General features: G+C 36.6%; 1 protein-coding gene across 3 annotated transcripts in view; it reads right to left on the bottom strand.

Moving 5' to 3' along the window:
* The window catches only part of Mios (meiosis regulator for oocyte development), a 35,759-nt gene that overhangs the window by 13,858 nt on the left and 3,953 nt on the right, over positions 1 to 17,948 (bottom strand). For all 3 annotated transcript variants that reach the window (XR_003378394.1, XM_013352457.2, XM_005363714.3), the window contains exons 3-8: positions 13,574 to 14,907; positions 13,202 to 13,300; positions 6,789 to 7,043; positions 2,752 to 2,921; positions 1,633 to 1,698; positions 76 to 234 (exon numbers count right to left, since the gene is read on the bottom strand). Coding sequence is in view for 2 of the 3 variants with exons in the window: in XM_013352457.2 (XP_013207911.1) it covers positions 76 to 234; positions 1,633 to 1,698; positions 2,752 to 2,921; positions 6,789 to 7,043; positions 13,202 to 13,300; positions 13,574 to 14,867 (2,043 nt within the window). In the remaining variant the exon portion in view is untranslated. The remainder of the gene's footprint in view (positions 1 to 75; positions 235 to 1,632; positions 1,699 to 2,751; positions 2,922 to 6,788; positions 7,044 to 13,201; positions 13,301 to 13,573; positions 14,908 to 17,948) is intronic.

Raw genomic sequence — 17,948 nt, 5'->3', positions numbered from 1 at the left:
CTAACCTGTAGCATGCAGTAGCTTGTCAGACTGCACTAACCTGTAGCATGCAGTAGCTTGTCAGACTGCACTAACCTGTAGCATGCAGTAGCTTGCTGTCTGCACATCTCCAGTTCTATCCACGTAGCTCTCCATCAAGTCCACTCCATCTTTAGTGAGGCCTGTAAGCAAGATTCCTTCCAAATTGCCAGCCTCTTTCATTTCATTGGTCAGCTTTTCAATGTATTTATTTAACTGAAAAATTCAAAGTGACTTTTTAAATATAATCTGTTTCACTACACATTTAATTTAGAACAATTTTATTCTTGATGAAAAACATTTTAGGACAAAAACTCTTACCAAAATCTAGATATGTACTAGCAAGTCTATATCTATTTCAAGTTTCAGTACAGTTTGCAGAATCACTTTATTTTTTGTGTGCTGTGCGGAAGTGCATGTGTGGAGGACGGAGATTGGCATCAGATGTCTTTCTCAATAGCTTTCCATATTGTATTTAATTCAGGGCTCTCACTGAAGCTGGAGTTTGCTGATTTGGTAGGATGGCAGAGCAGTAAGCCCCAGGGACCCTCCTGTCTCTGCCACCCAACGCTGGGATTATAAGATAACACCCAGGTATTTCCACAGGTTCTGGGAGATTCAACTCAGTTACTTGAACTGTGCTATCTCCCCAGTGCCCACACTCATCTTCAAAACTTACATGTCCTATGTTTATAGACGGCTAACTCTAAGAGAAGTTTCGCCTTTTCAGCAAATTCTTACCTCTCATGGTACTATGTAACAGAATCGCAGAATTGGAATTAGATGTTGAAAGCCATCAATAAAAATTATTTCCTTTACATGGTCTAATTTCATCCTATTCTAAACTCCAGCCACCATTCCTCCTCATTTCCCCAAATTCTGTCATTATAATAGCACTGATAGTCATTGGTGTGAGAAATCCTTCGGTATATGTGTTGCTTTTATTGCTTAAGGAATAAAGCTGTTTCAGTTAGTGGCTTGGCAGAATAGAGCCACACAGGGAAAACTAAACTGAATGCTGGGAGAAAGAAGGCGGAGTCAATGAGATGCCATGTAGCTGCCAGAGCCAGAGAAGAAAGGTACAAGCTGCCAGTCAGAACCTTGCCAGTAGGTCACCAGCCTCATGGTAAAATAGAAAATAATAGATATGGATTAATTTAAAATGTAAGAGCTAGCTAGAAATATGCTTAAGCTATTGGCCAAACAGTATTGCAAGTAATTTAGTTTCAGTGTCATTATTTTGAGTCTGGGCAGAGAGGAACAAACAAGCAGCCTCCCCCAACAAGTCATCTCTGTATATCTCATTCTCACGACCTCAGAGGCAGCAGCTAAGTGTTTAGGTACTGAAATGACTTGCATAAAACATTACTAAAACCTGAGTTTAAAATTTCTATCTGCTATGTCTTCTTCTAAAGGAAAAATTAAACTAAAACATCAAGTCAACATTCTAAAACAAATTTAGATAGTACATGCATATAAGTTCAATGTAATAATTACCTTTTTAGATTTTGTGTAAAAATTTTCAGGCACATAATTACATATAAAGATAAGTTTGTTAAAATAGTTCATAATAAACATTAATTATCTCAAATATAGAACTGAGTCGGTTCTCACCTGAGTATCACCAAGGAATTTACAAGCAAATGCCACTCTGTCACGTACTGCAACTTTGTTTTCATACTGTAAAAACAAACAATTGTACGCACCATAACTTTTCTGTTTTTACAGGGACTAAATATGCACCTAATATGTAATTATTTTCATATGTATTAGAAAAATATATGTGTATTCTATACATTTTCACACATATATATGTTCAGATATTGGAAGAGTCACCAATTGCCAAAGAAGTCTTTTCTGATTAAATTAAAATAGCTTGCATCCATGAACTTCCTTGTCAGTTCTCCCTTTTGGTGAAAGAGAAGGGATTTTACTAGAGGTAACAAATGAAAATACAAAATGCAATGTTTAAACAACTGCTTTATTTCTTTTTCTAGGCTCATTCTCTAGCGTTTGCTTAAGTATCCTGTCAGCTCAAAGACAAGACTTTAAAACCTCCTGTTTAGCAAATATAGTAATAACAGTCAAAAATAAACATTTCTTGATATTAATTTGAAGGTCAGAAAGGTTCACTAGAACTTTATTTGACATTTGACACTGTCAAAATGGACACTTTACTTAAATTTCCAGCATGCTAGCTCATAAGACACACGTTGTTATAAACCTTACAGACTGCATGTTTGATAAGAAATGTTCTGATGGGAAGCAGAGGAGCACAGCTGAGGAGAAAAAGTTCTTTTAATTGCTAGAAAGAAGACAGACAGCACAAAGGAAAGAGGTTTTTATGTGAAGCTTGTTACTCAACAACCGAAATGAGTAAGGAAACCTCACTTCATGACAAGGAAGAAATCACATGGTTATACAAGTGACTAGAATAACTGAAAGACTAAATTAAATCAAGTTTTTATAAGTAGTGTGATTATATAATTTGTTTTTCAAACAGGAATCGTCTAAAATGACCAACATTAATTTAGATGGACACCTTAGTCAAAACTGATGGACCCAGTTATCTATATACACACAAGTACACACAAACATATTAGCACTATTTAAACAGCAAATACATGTATATGTTTATAGCTGTACATTTCTAGAGCTCAGTTCTTCAGCTGAACTACAAAAAGCAAACCTGTTATAATTCAAAGGACGATCTGGGGAATCAAAACAGCTTACCAAAACTCCATCATAAGCTCCTGCTTCGCTGGTCAGAAATGCAAACATGACGCAGAGATAGGGGTTGTTGAGCTGCAATCGTAGTGTGCTGCACATCTCTCTCCAAAGAGAGTTCTTCTCGTCCGTATACCCTGATAAAGCCATTGCTACCACATTGAGATTCAGATCTCCTGTAGGTTAAAAATGTGCAGCTAATCAAAACAATCAGAAATTAATAACCTCTTTCCCCACAGCTGTTAAATCTCGACACAGTAATCAGATAGTGAATTTTATCCTAAAAGAAGCCTACTTAAATAAGAAAAAAATTAAGACTGTTAAATTTGGTAGAGTACAAAGAAAAAAATCCATTCTTAAAAAACAATTCATGACAGATTCAACACAATGTCCATCAAAATCCCAATAAAATTCTTCAAAGACCTCGAAAGAACAATACTCAACCTCATATGGAAAAGCAAAAAACCAAGTATAGCCAAAAACAATCCTGTACAATAAAAGAACTTCTGGAGGCATCACTATCCCTGACTTCAAACTCTACTACAGAGCTACAGTACTGAAAACAGCCTGGTATTGGCATAAGAACAGACAGGAGGACCAATGGAACCGAATAGAAGACCCAGATATCAATCCACACATCTTCAAACACCTGATTATTGACAAGGAAGCAAAAAAATATCAAATGGAAAAGAGAAAGCATATTTAACAAATGGTGCTGGCATACTTGGATATCAACATGTAGAAGAATGAAAATGGACCCATATCTATCACCATGCACAAAACTCAAGTCCAAATGGATCAAAGACCTCAACATAAATAAAGTCAGCCACACTAAACCTTATAGAAGAGAAAGAGGGAAGTACACTTGAACGCATTGGCACAGGGAACCACTTTCTAAATATAACCCCAGCAGCACAGATACTGAGAGAAGCAATTAATAAATGGGACCTCATGAAACTGAAAAGCTTCAGTAAACCAAAGGATACAGTCAACAAGACAAAACGACAGCCTACAGAATGGGAAAAGATCTTCACTAACCCCATATCAGACAGAGGTCTGATCTCTAAAATATACAAAGAACTCAAGAAACTGAACACCAAAAGAACACATAATCCAACTGAAAAAAAAAATGGAGTACAGACCTAAACAGAGAACTCTCAACAGAGGAATCTAAATTGGCTGAAAGACACTTAAGGAAATGTTCAACATCCTTAGTCATCAGAGAAATGAAAATCAAACAACTCTGAGATTCCATCTTACACCTGTAAGAATGGCCAAGATCAAAAACGCTGATGACAACTTATACTGCAGAAGTTGTGGGGTAAAGGGAACACTCCTGCATTGCTGGTGGGTGTGCAAGCAGGTACAACCCCTTTGGATGTCAGTGTGGCGATTTCTCAGAAAAATAGGAAACAACCTTCCTCAAGACCCAGTAACACCACTTTTGGGTATATATCCAAAGGATGCTCAATCGTGCCACAAGGACATGTGCTCAACTATATTCATAGCAGCATTGTTTGTCATTGCCAGAACCTAGAAACAACCTAAATGTCCCTCGACCAAAGAATGGATAAGGAAAATGTGGTACATTTACACAATGGAGTACTACACAGCAGAAAAAAATAACGACATCTTGAATTTTGGAGGAACATGGATGGAGCTAGAAAACATTATTTTGAGTGAAGTATCCCAGACACAGAAAGACAATTATCACATGTACTCACTCATAGATGGTTTTTAAACATAAAGCAAAAAAAAAACAATCCTACAAACCACAATCCCAGAGAATTTAGACAATAATGAGGACACTAAGAGAGATTTAAATAGATCTAATCTACATGGGAAGCAGAAAGTAGAAAAAGACAAGATCTCCTGGGTAAATTGATTGGGTGCATGGGGACTTTGGGGGAGGGTTAAGGTGGGGAGGGGAGAGGCAAGGAGGAGAGCAGAGAAAAATGTAGAGCTCAATAAATAGCAATAAAAAAATACTTCTTTGAGAAAAAAAAACAGTTCATGTACACACTTGTGATCCTGTGCATAATATTTTTTTTCTGCAGTACTGGACACTGAATTCAGAATCCAACTGCAATGCTTTACCACTGAGCTACTTCCACAGCAGGAAGGACAACACTTAACTTTCAAGTTCTTTGTTCAGTACTTTCCTATATATTATATTATTATTTGGTACCTAAATTGAGACAAGTGAGACCATCTTACCAAAATCACTGCCACCCTTATCAGTAAAGTCATCTATGCTATCTCAGAGTACTATACCCCACTATTACAATTTTCAAAGTTTTATTTTCCTATTTCTAATTATATAATACATATACTGATATACCAAGTATCAACTGGAGAAAACAGTGTTTCAGTATTTTTACTATACTTCAAACAATTTCTTGGCCAAAATGAGCTATCAGAATTATCACACAGCTGTACTTAGACATACTTGCAACAAAGCGTCCATTACCACTAACTTTTCTAAACTGTTCTGTTTATGTTCTCTAGTGCACAGGGCGCTAGCAAGCTGCCGACCTACTCTTCAGTTCTGCATGACTTCACTCCAAATGAGAACGCTATGGTCTCCTTTGTCTTTTCTCTCAAGCACTTTCTACCTTTCAGACAGCCCTTGACTCTAACCATTCTTCCTCTTCCAATTAAACAGTACCTTCCCCCCACTTTCTGTTCTTAGCAGCTTCATTACTCACTTGTACAAAAATGCTTTCCAAGATACTTGGGGCTTTATTCTTCTGCCTACACTATTAAGTTTTAAGTCTTTTAAAATAAAAGCATAGGAATACCAAATTTTCCAGGTACATATAATAGAAAACTATGTTTTCAGGTTGTAGCAAAATTAAATTAGAAATAGAGTCCTTTTTGGGAGGAAGAACTCAATAGTGCTACATATTGAACCCAGGGTCTCACATGTGTCCTTTTTTAAATGGCACTACACGCCTCTCATACTATCAAGTGCAGAAGGCTTTCTCTGAAGTAAAGGTAATGATGATCAGGCTAAAGATCTAAATTTTTTAACTTTCAGAATGAAAATAAATAAATATATTACAGTCAATGGCATTTTTTTATGGTATAAATGAACTATAATGTGTTAAAGGTGGGCCAGAGTAAGAATTTATTACTTTGAAACTCAGAAATAATTGTCTATGTACGTTAAAGATAAATAGCTATATACACTTTAAGAATTTAAGTGAACTATACCTAATAATAATAACAAAAAACAAAACTTGTCATGCAGTGGTGGGGCATGAAGTGGTACACATCTTTAATCCCAGCACTCAAAAGGCAGAGGCAGACAGATCTCTGAGTTTAAGGGCAGCCTGGGTTTATAGGGCGAGTTCCAAGACAGCCAGGGCTACACAGAGAAACCCTGTCTCAAGAAAAGGGGAGGGGGGGCAGACAGCAGTAGGGTGGTAATTCTTGGCTTTTGACTGATTTGTTTCTCTTAAGGATCCTCTGGCAAACTGAACTTTATCTCCTCTCTCTCTCTCTCTCTCTCTCTCTCTCTCTCTCTCTCTCTCTCTCTCTCTCTCTTTCTCTCTCTGTAGCAAACTGAACTTTATCTTCCCCCTCCCTTCTTCCCTCCCTCCCTTCCTTCTAAGGCTATACAGGACATATGTTTCAATCAGACTCAAGTAGAAACATTTTCCAGATCACAATATGCTTTTCATAAGAATCTATACTGGTCTAAACAAAAATATCATTTAGTATCCTACCAAAAGAGAAAGTATATACTAAAATATTGCTTACAAACAAAAGCAGTTCCAACAGACATTCCTCAATGTATATGATTCTCTTTAAAACGAAAAAAAAAAAAAAGAAATACATGTGGGAAAACATTATTATTAAAGCATCATTTAAGAACATTTTGTCTTTATTGATCTATCCTGAGGCATATATAAATGGAACTGTCTAATACTTACTGCTTAGCACCATATATAGGATATTGGCTAGGTAACTAAGAACTATCCACATCCTTCCTTTAGCAGAGTCTATGAACTGCCAGTTCTCAGCACAGAACCTAATACCTTTTTCTGAAGATGCCCCTTCATTCAGGATTTGGATTGCTCGCCGAATATCCAGGTTGAACAAAGCCACTGCAGCAGCTCTTTCCCATTCTCCTTCTTGCACAAGAGAGTTCAAAAATGGTCCCACATCGACATCCGTTCCTTTCTTTACCCACCCACAGAGTTGTAATGCTAAAATCCTCTCTTCGTTTAAGTTCTGAATATCAGTTTGTTTGTCCAAGCCACTCCAATTATGTCTGGTGCTTTCCACCATTCCTAAAAAACAGAGAATGTTTTATATTATTTTATTGTTATTTTGAAATATATTAGGCAACAGTTCAGCTTTACGAAAAAAATGTCAACAGCATTAGGATATCCGATTTCTCAGCCATAATCTTACAATAGCATAAATAAGCAATATACTAAAATTTTAAAACATTTTTCACCATAGTTGAATTCCTAAGCAGCTACCGCTATAAAGATGGATGCTGAGACTCGCTGAGCTGAGTCACTGCTTCAGCCCTCTAAGCTGAAACAGATGCCTGTTCTCTACCTCACCGCTCGTTTCCTGTGTGCTACACAGTATTGAACAGAGATTCTCACATCTCATCTCTCACCACAACACAAGCTCCAACGCAGGAGGGAGTTGAATTATTTTATTTGCAAGGAATGCCCTCTGCCTTGAAGCCCCAAGCACTTGAGTTCTCTTCATTTCCTCCTGCATATGTGTGGTCACACATTTCTTAGCAAGAGAGACTAGACCACCTCTGCCTGACTGCTATATGCTGTATAGCTATCCCTATGCATGAAAAAATGAGATTACAGTCATCAAAGGACTTCAAGGTAAACAATAATGAAAAAATACAATGGGAATGACCTGACTATATATCACTCTGCTATTAAGTTAGAAAACTATATATTATCTTTTTTTAGGGAAAAAAAAATTACTATTTTCATAGCATTACACTGAAATCATGGTAGCTGGTTATAAAGGCAAAGTAATTTCATTTCAGCAAATAAAGACAAAACAAACAAACATAAAGTTTAGTTTATCAATTAACTATAACACATTCTTTTTTTATATTTTATATATATTTGATCATATGTGCCCTAGTTAATTTAATGCTATTCAATTTTTAAAATATTTATTTATTAATTTATTTATTATGTATACAATATTCTGTCTGTATGCCTGAAGGCCAGGGCGCCAGACCTCCTTACAGATGTTTGTGAGCCACCATGTGGTTGCGGGGAATTGAACTCAGGACCTTTGGAAGAGCAGGCAATGCTCTTAACCACTGAGCCATCTCTCCAGCCCCACTATACCACATTCTTAAGTGTTCTAGAAAGTTTTATGACCAAACTGTCAAAAACACAAAAAGTATTTTAAGAAAAAATTAAATTATGAATGAGGAAATGTGAATGTCCATATTGCAAACTTCCTTTATTTAGTAATTTACACATGTAACTTACAGCAATTATATACTTATGAATATATATATATATATATATATATATATATCAATGATACTTATATAAATAACTTGGTCAACAGCAAATAGATGAGCTTTTAGAATTCAATCAGCTTGCCAGGTAGTAGTGGCACAGGCCTTTAATCCCAGCACTCAGAGGCAGATGCAGGTGGATCTCTGTGAGTTTGAGGCCAGCATGGTTTGCTAGTTCCAGGACAGCCAAGGCTGCATGGAGAACCCTGTGTGCAGGGAAGGGGAGGGGAGTTCAACCCACTGACTGTAGGCTGAATGAAGTAGGGTCCCAGGATTCCTACAGCTCGGGAACCACACCCTTGAATAATCACCTCCTCTGGAATTTAAACTGAATCTGTGACTTGCTTCTAGACAACAAATCATAGCAGAGAAGAAAGAATCCTTACTCAACTGGCTGTGAGTGACTCAATGGGCAGTTATGTAGTCTAAGCCTAAGTTAATCAGGCCAACCCTTAAAGAGAGTCTATAAGTAAGAGATGCAGTAGGAAAGACTTCTTGGTCTTAAAGCAGTCAGAGCTGCCACCTTGGTAAGAAAGTCTGTGGGAAGCAAAGAACTGTAAACAATCTTCAGGAGCCATGGGTAGGCCCTGGCCACCAACCAACCAAAAAGAAGGACATAGCTTACTTAGTTCTACAACTACAACTACAAGGAATCCTCAGCCTCTCAACCTCTGGTTCCCTAAACCCTAAAAAACCCTAAAAACCCCACTCTAGTTAGTAAAGGATATGTGCATATTTCTTTCAAAAGCCAAAAATTACCTAGATCCAATTCTTTCCCATTCCTAGGAATTTTATCTCCTACATGTGTCTTCAACCTGTTTCTGCAGTTTTTGAACTTGACCAACAACCACATGAATTTGGAAGAATATTCGTAACTCTAGAAGGAACTACACTTGGCCACAACATTCATCTTAGCTTTGTGAGACTTTGAGTAGTACCTAAGTACCACTAAGCAGTGACCCAAGGAGACAATGAGACAATCTATGTTAGAGAAGAGTAGCAAGTGATCCAAAGCTGACTACAATTGATCTGTCAAAGGATTGAAAAAATAAGCATTAAAATGAGAATAGTTGAATGTGGTGGTGCATGCATTTAATCCCAGCATGGTGGCCAAGACAAATGGATCTCTGAGTTCCAGACCAGCCTGGTCTATATAGTGACCAGGACAGCGAGGACTACATAAAGAGACCCTGTCTCAAAACAAACAAAAATTATATAAAGAAAAATATTTAAATCTTAGTTATCACTTTTAAGTTAAACTTTATATATGTACATCTATGTATATAAATAAAAATCACTTAGTTTAAACACCTTACAAGGAATAAAAATAGGTCTAAGCTTTCCAATTTACCTAAAATTCATACTTTTAAATAACTTGTATGATTATCAACGTGATGGTGGTTTGTGACAAGTCTAAAATATTATCTTTGTCAGTATTTTAAACTATACCTTTTTGCTTTATGGAAAAGTTGTAAGGTAAGTTAATAAACTAATTAAATAATTACACTGAATTAATAATATTGTGTTGCTGTGAATTAAACCTGGCCTTGAATGTGCTAAGCAGTTCTGTTGCTGAGCTACATCACCAGCCAAAAGGGATTTTCCCTGGAGGGGTTAGCAGTGGGGGTAGAAGGCAAAAAGGTTGGAGATGGGGAGTGAAATGCTAAGTACCCATCTATTGCTGAGCTGAGCAACACTGTAACACGAAAATTATCTCCACCCCCACCCCTCCCAGACAGGCTCTCATGGAGTCCAAGCCTGCCAAAGATGATCTTAAATTTCTGAGCCTTCTACCGCCACTCCAAGAACTGGGACTATAGAGTTGTTGGACACATTCAGTTTTAGCAGTTAAACCTGGGCTTCATGCATGCTAGGCAAGGATTCTCCCAACTCCAGCCCCAAATCACTCATTTTTCAATAGAATATTTTTAGTTTAATGAATTGAACTCTGGCAGCTCAGGGATTCTTTCTTAGTTTGGCAATTATGCCGTGGGTAATTAGGATTATCAAAAGAAATGTGATACCATTAATTTCAAATGCATCATTACACTACGATTTTAACATCTATAAAATTTTAACAATCTATGAAAATCTATGCATGATATACATATCAATACAAAAATGAAAAACTTTTCACTGAATCTCATATTGCCCATATTCATAGGATCAATACTTTATTAATGTTTGCAAAGGAAACAGCATATTTCCAATCCAAAATAAAAAAGTCTCAAATCACCAATCAGATAATATGCATTTGTATGTCATACACATACACACACACGTATGTGTATAATTTATATTATATATGATAAAATATATATCATATATAATATAAATTATATATGATAAATATAATCATATATATGATTATTGTTGTTATATATGATAAAACAATACACTGTAAGAAAACTTTGGTGTTAAGGAAACAAAAACACAAAATCTTAGCTATTTTGTTCCTTTAAATCAATTTGAACAGATAAATTCTCTACATCAAAGTTAAACTTTCTCAAACTTTCATTGTGTTGGGTGAAAAGTCAGCTAGTCTTTTATTACACAACCCTCTGCCATATTAAAGAGGAAGTGGGGTGAGAGAAATGGCTTCAGTTGTTAAGTCCTAGCTACAACCTTGATGACCCTGTGCTCCACCCCCTGGACTTCACAGGGAAGGCCAGATGGGATGCATCTGAATCCCAGCACTCTTATGGGGACAAAGACAGGAACTTCATCATGGGCTGGTAGACTGGAGCATGACGTTCATAAACAGTAAGAAAGACCCTCGCGCAGCAAGGTGGATGGCCAGAAGTGACTTCCAAAAGTTGTCTTCTGACCTCCACATGTGTGCAGCAGCATGTGCATGCCCACACTCGCACACGAACATGGCTTTTCTGATCAACATTTAAGCAGGCTTAATTTTATGTTGAAAGAGGAAAAAAAAGCAACAGCCTTCCCTCTATTGAACGCTAGCTCCTGCCTCTAGTTATCATTTTATCCTCCCTCATACAGCCTGTTTTTAATTATTTACAGTTGATGATTTCTCTTCATACTGTTCAGCTGTTTCAAAGTGATTTCTTTCCCTTGTCTATATGAATATATGGTTCAATTTTTTCCTATCCCACCCCTGTTCCCCCTTTAAGGCATTTCTTTTAGTTCTTACAACAATTTCATCTATTCCACAGAATATCAGGATTTCTAACATATTGCTTGCTCTCTGGTTATATTCCTCCTATATTCTGAACTTAGCCCATTGTTCAATACCATACATTTTACTGACATAGTACTTGATTCTTTGTGGCAGCAGTTTTTTTCTTTTCTTTTTTTGGCTTTGATCCCTCAGAAAAACACTCTTTAAAAAAAAGAGAAAGAAAGAAAAGAAACTATCCCTTTTCACTATACATACCAATCCAAGTTCCCATTCTCCCCTCCCTCCACATACTCTCCCGCCCCACCCCCATCCAATCATCAGAGCGGGCAGGGCACACTGCCCTATAGAAGGTCCAAGGCCCTCCCTACTATAACCAGGCCATGCAAGGCATATATCCAAAGAGAACAGGTTCCCAAAAAGCCAGTAGAAGCAGAAGAGAAAAAATCCTGGGACCACTGCCAGCGGCCCCTCAGTCTGCCCCAGCCATGAAACTGTCAAGCACACTCAGAGGGACCACTTTGGTCCCATGCTTGGTTCTTCCCAATTCAGCTGGAGTTGGTGAGCTCCCACTAGTTCAGGTAGACTGTTTCAGTGGGTGAGCCCATCATGGTCTTGACCTCTTTGCTCACATTGTCATTCCTTCCACTCTTCAAATGAACCTCAGGAACTCAGTCCAGTTCTCTGATGCAGGTCTCCTGGCAGCAGTTTTTAAATTCACAAACCATGGTATATTCAGGTTCATAAATGGTGATATATATTATGCCTGCCTTTTTACTTCTGTTAAAGTAAGTAGAGTAAGGCAGTTTCTCATTAAACTTACGCATTTTATTTCTTCTGATAAAGGCTACTCTTTCTGGTGTAGTTCTAATGGGAAAACACCAAAATGAAACAGATCTAAAGCTTTCCATTCACCTTTCAGCACTGAGCATCAAATAATTTCAAAGTCCTCAGAGAGAAAACCCGCTAGAACAAATGCAGCAGCTTAACTCTGCATCCATGCTAATAGCATGGTGAAGCAAGTCCTATAAAACAATGGCTTTGACTAAATTCTTCTTCTAGCATCTTAACTGGGTGGAGTACAAACAGACTAATAAAGCAAAGCATGGAGGTTGAACCCTAAGAGACAATATAACATTCTCATAATTAACTCCAACAAAAAGAATAAGAACAACTGCTTAAAGCAACCAGTCTGAAAGTAGGTTTTTGTTTTTGGAAGGAGGGTGTCTTTATTCATAAACAGTTTATCTATTTAAATCTTACATTACTTTATTCATTAACCGATTCCTTCACTTACTCATCAAGAACTTTCAGGTATTCTTCAAGTTAGGCCATACTTCATGTCATAGCATAGTCCTTTTGAAAGTATTTGGGAAGCAAAATCAAAGGGATCTTCTTCAGTTAAGAGAGCTTTTAATTTAGTCTTTAAAACACAAGATGCTGTGATAAAATCCAAATTAACAATCAGCATCTCATAAATACACTTGTATACTATCTCCCCTAAAGTGGGTCTTCAAATAAATAGCACAGAATAATAAATGAAGAGATTTAAGAAAGGTCTACTTTACATCAAAGAATCAACCTTCCTTCCACAAAACATCTGGATATAATAAATACACTCAATATACCTAACAAGTCACTAAAATATCTGATCAGAAAGCCAAGAGAGAGTTATATAAAAGTATTTATTTATGTACACAGTCCTGAGATAATCTTAATTTTAATCAACTAGGAATCAAGAGTCCAAAAGTTATAAATGTATTTGAAAATATAAAATGGAATTTTCTTACCCAAAGATGATTTTACTATTGATTTAATTCCTGCATAAACCAACGATCCTTTGTTGCCTGGAGATTTTTGATCCATATCTTCTGTATACTGCTTCATAAGTATTTAAATGCATAGGAAATACTGGTAATTATGCACAATAAAATATCTCAAAGTTAAAATTTAATTAAGAGCAAATCCATAGTAAGAATCTATACGATTAAGACAGTTCCACTTTACTGACCACCTTTCCCGCACCCAGTCTACAAACTAAAACTTTTAACAGTTTTAAATGATTTCACCTCGGAAATTTAGAGTATATAATTTGTATTTACATACAAAACATTCAGTATGTTTACCCAATGTACCTCAAAAGTTAGCAAGACAAAGGATATAGTGCAGAGTATACCAGAGTGACTTAAGTTGTGGGTCTTCATTTCCAGCTAAAATGTGGTTTCTCCATACCTGCTCTGTATCAAGTCCATACCTTGATAGAGCCCGGAGGCGCATTTTTGTTGCTATATCTTTTTCTAAGGAATTGTCACTTTCTTCTTCCGCACATTCATACAAATGACGGCCACAAGCCCACATTAAAGAGGTAATTGGGCTCCAGGCAAGAGATATCCTTTCAAAAACAGTGAAGTCAGACATTGTTCGGTTGGGAGTTACAACTATCATTCGATTTTGACTCGTTGGATGCCATGCAAAGGAAGCAATGTAATTGTCACAAGGTTGCACACTTCTTTCAATTATTGTGGGCTCAGTTTCATCCCCAATGGGCGTAGGTGTATGCTGCATATCATATAGCCTAATAATATTACTATCCCTTGTTAAAGTAGCAAGCAGACCTGTCCTAGTTGGACACCATGCTACTTTTGTCAAGGGCTTTGGCTGTTCAGTCAAAGTCAAAACTGGCTTCTCAAATTTTCTAAGATCCCATATTGCAACCTGACCTTCATAGAAGGAAGCAACACGATCATGGAAGTATGGGTCTACTGTCACTCCTTGAACAGCTTTTGTATTTACAAACATCTTCTGGCTTGTGTTCCGAAGATCAAATATGGCTAGGTTACGATGCATGCCAGCAAGGAGAAGTTTCTGGTCTCGTGGAAGCCAACAAAGGGATAGACAAGCATCATTTTGTCCTAACTCATACAGTGGTTTTGTTACTAATAGTGTTGTTTCAGCTTCACCTGCTGAAAGTCTCACTTTTTCCATGGGAACAATATCAGGAGTATATTTGCTGCAAATATCCCATATCAGAACTGAAAAGTCAGCTCTGTGCTTGTCCAGACCAGCAGCAAGCCAGTTACTATCCAGTGGATTCCATGCAAGGGTATTGCACTGTCGAGCATGTTTTGGGACAAATTCTTTTCCTATCAAATCTTTAAACTTAGAATTATGATCTTGACCAAGACTTGTAAGTACAACTCGACCATTTGCTTGTCCAACTGCTAGGAGACATTCAGGATCATAATTGAGATACCATGCAACACATTTCATATAGGGTGTATCTGAATTTATTGACAGTAATGTAGCTGCAGAGTCTTCAGACAAACGTAATGATCCAGCTTTAAGTTCTGAATTCACAGCCGATTCCACATGATAAAGGCTCAGTTCTGAGTCACATACAACAAATCTATCAACTTGGTGTGGTGCCCACAAAATATCAGGCTTGGTACCACTCATGTTTATTGATGGGCGCAAAAAGTCCAGTCAGGTCCATTCACTGAAAGTGTTGAAAAATAAGAGGTTTAAAAATATCAACAAATCACATTCCTTAAGTTTAATTCTCTACACAAAAACCTTCTTTTTTCTCTATATTTGTATTTTCTCTCCACCTACAGATTTAAGAAAATATTCACTTGATTAAAAATGGAAAAAGAAGAGTAACCACTTCCTACAATAAAGTGATCTAGTAGGAATCCAACAACCCTATCCCAGCTTTATTTCCCATGATAAATTATCTTAATTATACAGCTACTGGCACCTTAAATGTAACCTTGGGTTATAACAACTTCACTATGATGAGTAAATTAGTAAGTACCATACCAGTGAAGGGGGAAAACTTAAAAGTAGCATGAATCACACTCCTAAGCTATGGTTACAGCAGCACGCAGTGGAACACTCTTCAATGGTAAATGTTCTGTATTTATGCAAACAAGGGAATTTCTAACCACAGAGAGCTACTGAGTGCTAGTTACTTCACTTTTGACTGATATATGTGTATAATATAATGAAGCATACAAATCTGAAGTGTAATATGCTAGGATATTAGGTTTTTTTTTTCAACTTTCAACAATAAGAATCAGGCTTCTGTAGCAGAGTAAAAACTGGAATGTACAAAAGAGTTATAAAATTTATCCTAGATTTGCTATAACTAGTTTTAGGATGACTTTCTCACCCTTCAATAATAAAGTTATTTACAGTAGTACTTCCCAAATTTCACTCATTCGTAGACCACTTATAATGCTACTGAATATTTCTCTTTAAACTGACTCTTTTTTAAAACCAGAACATCAGGAAACTATCCCATGCTTGTTGAGTGAGCCATAGCAACATATGCAACATAGCAACATAGCACCTATGGCAAATTAGAATCCTGTGATTCATGGTATTTTGTAAAATGGTCATCAATGAATATAAACAAACAAACAAATAAATAAATAAATGCTGTGGTAAAAAAAAAAAAATAAAAAATAAAACCAGAACATCAACTTTTAAGTTCATCAGTAGCTTCAGCAACCACGCGTATAGTGCATAATTATATTTTAATATATGCTAAAATAAATGTTATTTTAAAAAGTGTTTGTGTTTTGCCTAAAAATTTCCTGTTTATGATTAGCAGTACACATATGACACTTACTCTGGAAAAATGAGTTATGTGGCCATTAGAGGCTCTTAGTTTTTAATTTTATAAGGTTTGGTAATTTTTGACTAAAAATGGAATAGTTAAAAAAATCTTATTTGAATAATAAAGACTAGATGGAAATATTAAGTATTTCTAAGTGGCTGGCAAGAATTAAAAGGCTGGGTACACAATTAACATAATATTTATAAATTTCACTACAAATATATTTTACAACCATGTTTCACCTATATTTACTCAAAATATCAGGAATAGACTAATATACATTCCTAATTAACTGATAAGTATTCAACTCACACATAATTGCTTTACCTTCTAATCTTGTAAATATTTTTAGATATGAATTCCCAACTTAGAATTTTGTAGACTCAAAAATATATTTAACTTTTAAAAACTTTTTAAAAAAATAAAGTGTACAAATTAAATTCGGGGGATCTTAAAAAAATAAAAGGACAAGAATTTAAGAAGTATTAGAAGGAAGGAATACATTTGGGAAGTGTAGGAAGTATATATGGCGAAAATACATTGTACATATGAAATTCAATAAATATTTAACTTTTAAAAGATTTTATTTTTAAGTATGTGTATATATGGATGTCTGAGTGTTTATGCACATGTGTACAGTGCCTTTAAAGGCCAGGAAATGGTTTTGGACCTCCTAAAGATGGGAGTGATGAGCTATTGTGAGCCACGTGATGTGGGTTCTAGAAAATGAACTCAGGTCCTCTGCAGGAGCAGAGTCCTCTTAGCCACTAAGCCATCTCTCCCACTCTCATATAATGTAGATGATTAGCCAAAACATTTATGAGTTCTCATACTGGGTTTATTTTCTTCTTTAACACTTCTGGAGCTCAGGATCAGTCACTTCAACTATATCCTTAATATCACTTTCACTTATTTCCTCTTCCAGCTTATTGTTTGCTTTTCCTTATTCCTAGACTATTCTAATTATTTACCTCTTTCCCACATCAACTCAAGGTACTACACTGAAGACATTCTCAAGGTAATATAAACTGCACAAGAAAGCAAGGTACATATAATTTCCAGACTGTGATACTAGCTCAACAATTCTCTTAATCATCTTTCCACTATCATCCTTTAAAAGTCAGAATAACCTTTGTGTTCTTCATAGGGGTGAGCATGCACGGTTTACGTGTTCATGTGTACAGGTGTGTGTGCAAAATGCAAACACATGCAGGGCATGGGTCATGTTAAGAGGTCTTCTATCAGGGCACTAGGTCCCATTCCCAGCACTCATGTGGTGGCTAACAACTACCTGAAACTCCATTTCCCACCCTCTTATGGCCTCCACAGGTACAGACATGCCCACTGATACAACCACGCATACAAGATGTCTTCTATCACTCTCTACCCCATTTTTAATATGATATTTCTAGCAACTCTTTGGAATTTCATACGTACAATGTATTTGACTATATTCAAAGACCCTACTCTTCCTAACTGCATTGGAATTTCATACGTACAATGCATTTGACCATATTCAAAGACCCTACTCTTCCCAACTGCATTTCTTCCTTCTCACTCCTTCCAAATTCTAGGCCTTTTCGTTTTCAAGATAACCCACCCATCCAATTCACATACTTTTATTTTTTGAGCCAAGGTCTCTTACTGAATTTGGAGCTCACTTATTTGGTAACACTAGTTGGCCAGCAAGCCGAAGTAACCCTTCTGTGTTCTCCATGGCCTCTTCACAGAGATTCATTTATTTATTTATTTATTTTGGTTTTTTGAGACAAGGTTTCTCTATGACTTTGGAGCCCATCCTGGAACTAGCTCTGACCTTGAACTCACAGGGATCTGCCTGCCTACACCTCCCCGAGTGCTGGGATTAAAGGCGTGTGCCATTTTATAATTGGGTTGATGGGTCTGAAAAAGCATGG

Source organism: Microtus ochrogaster, linkage group LG10 (assembly GCF_000317375.1).
Source record: "Microtus ochrogaster isolate Prairie Vole_2 linkage group LG10, MicOch1.0, whole genome shotgun sequence".
NCBI lineage: Eukaryota > Metazoa > Chordata > Mammalia > Rodentia > Cricetidae > Microtus > Microtus ochrogaster.
The sequence above is the reverse complement of the archived record's forward strand: the minus strand, read 5'-3'. Positions and strand labels throughout refer to the sequence as shown.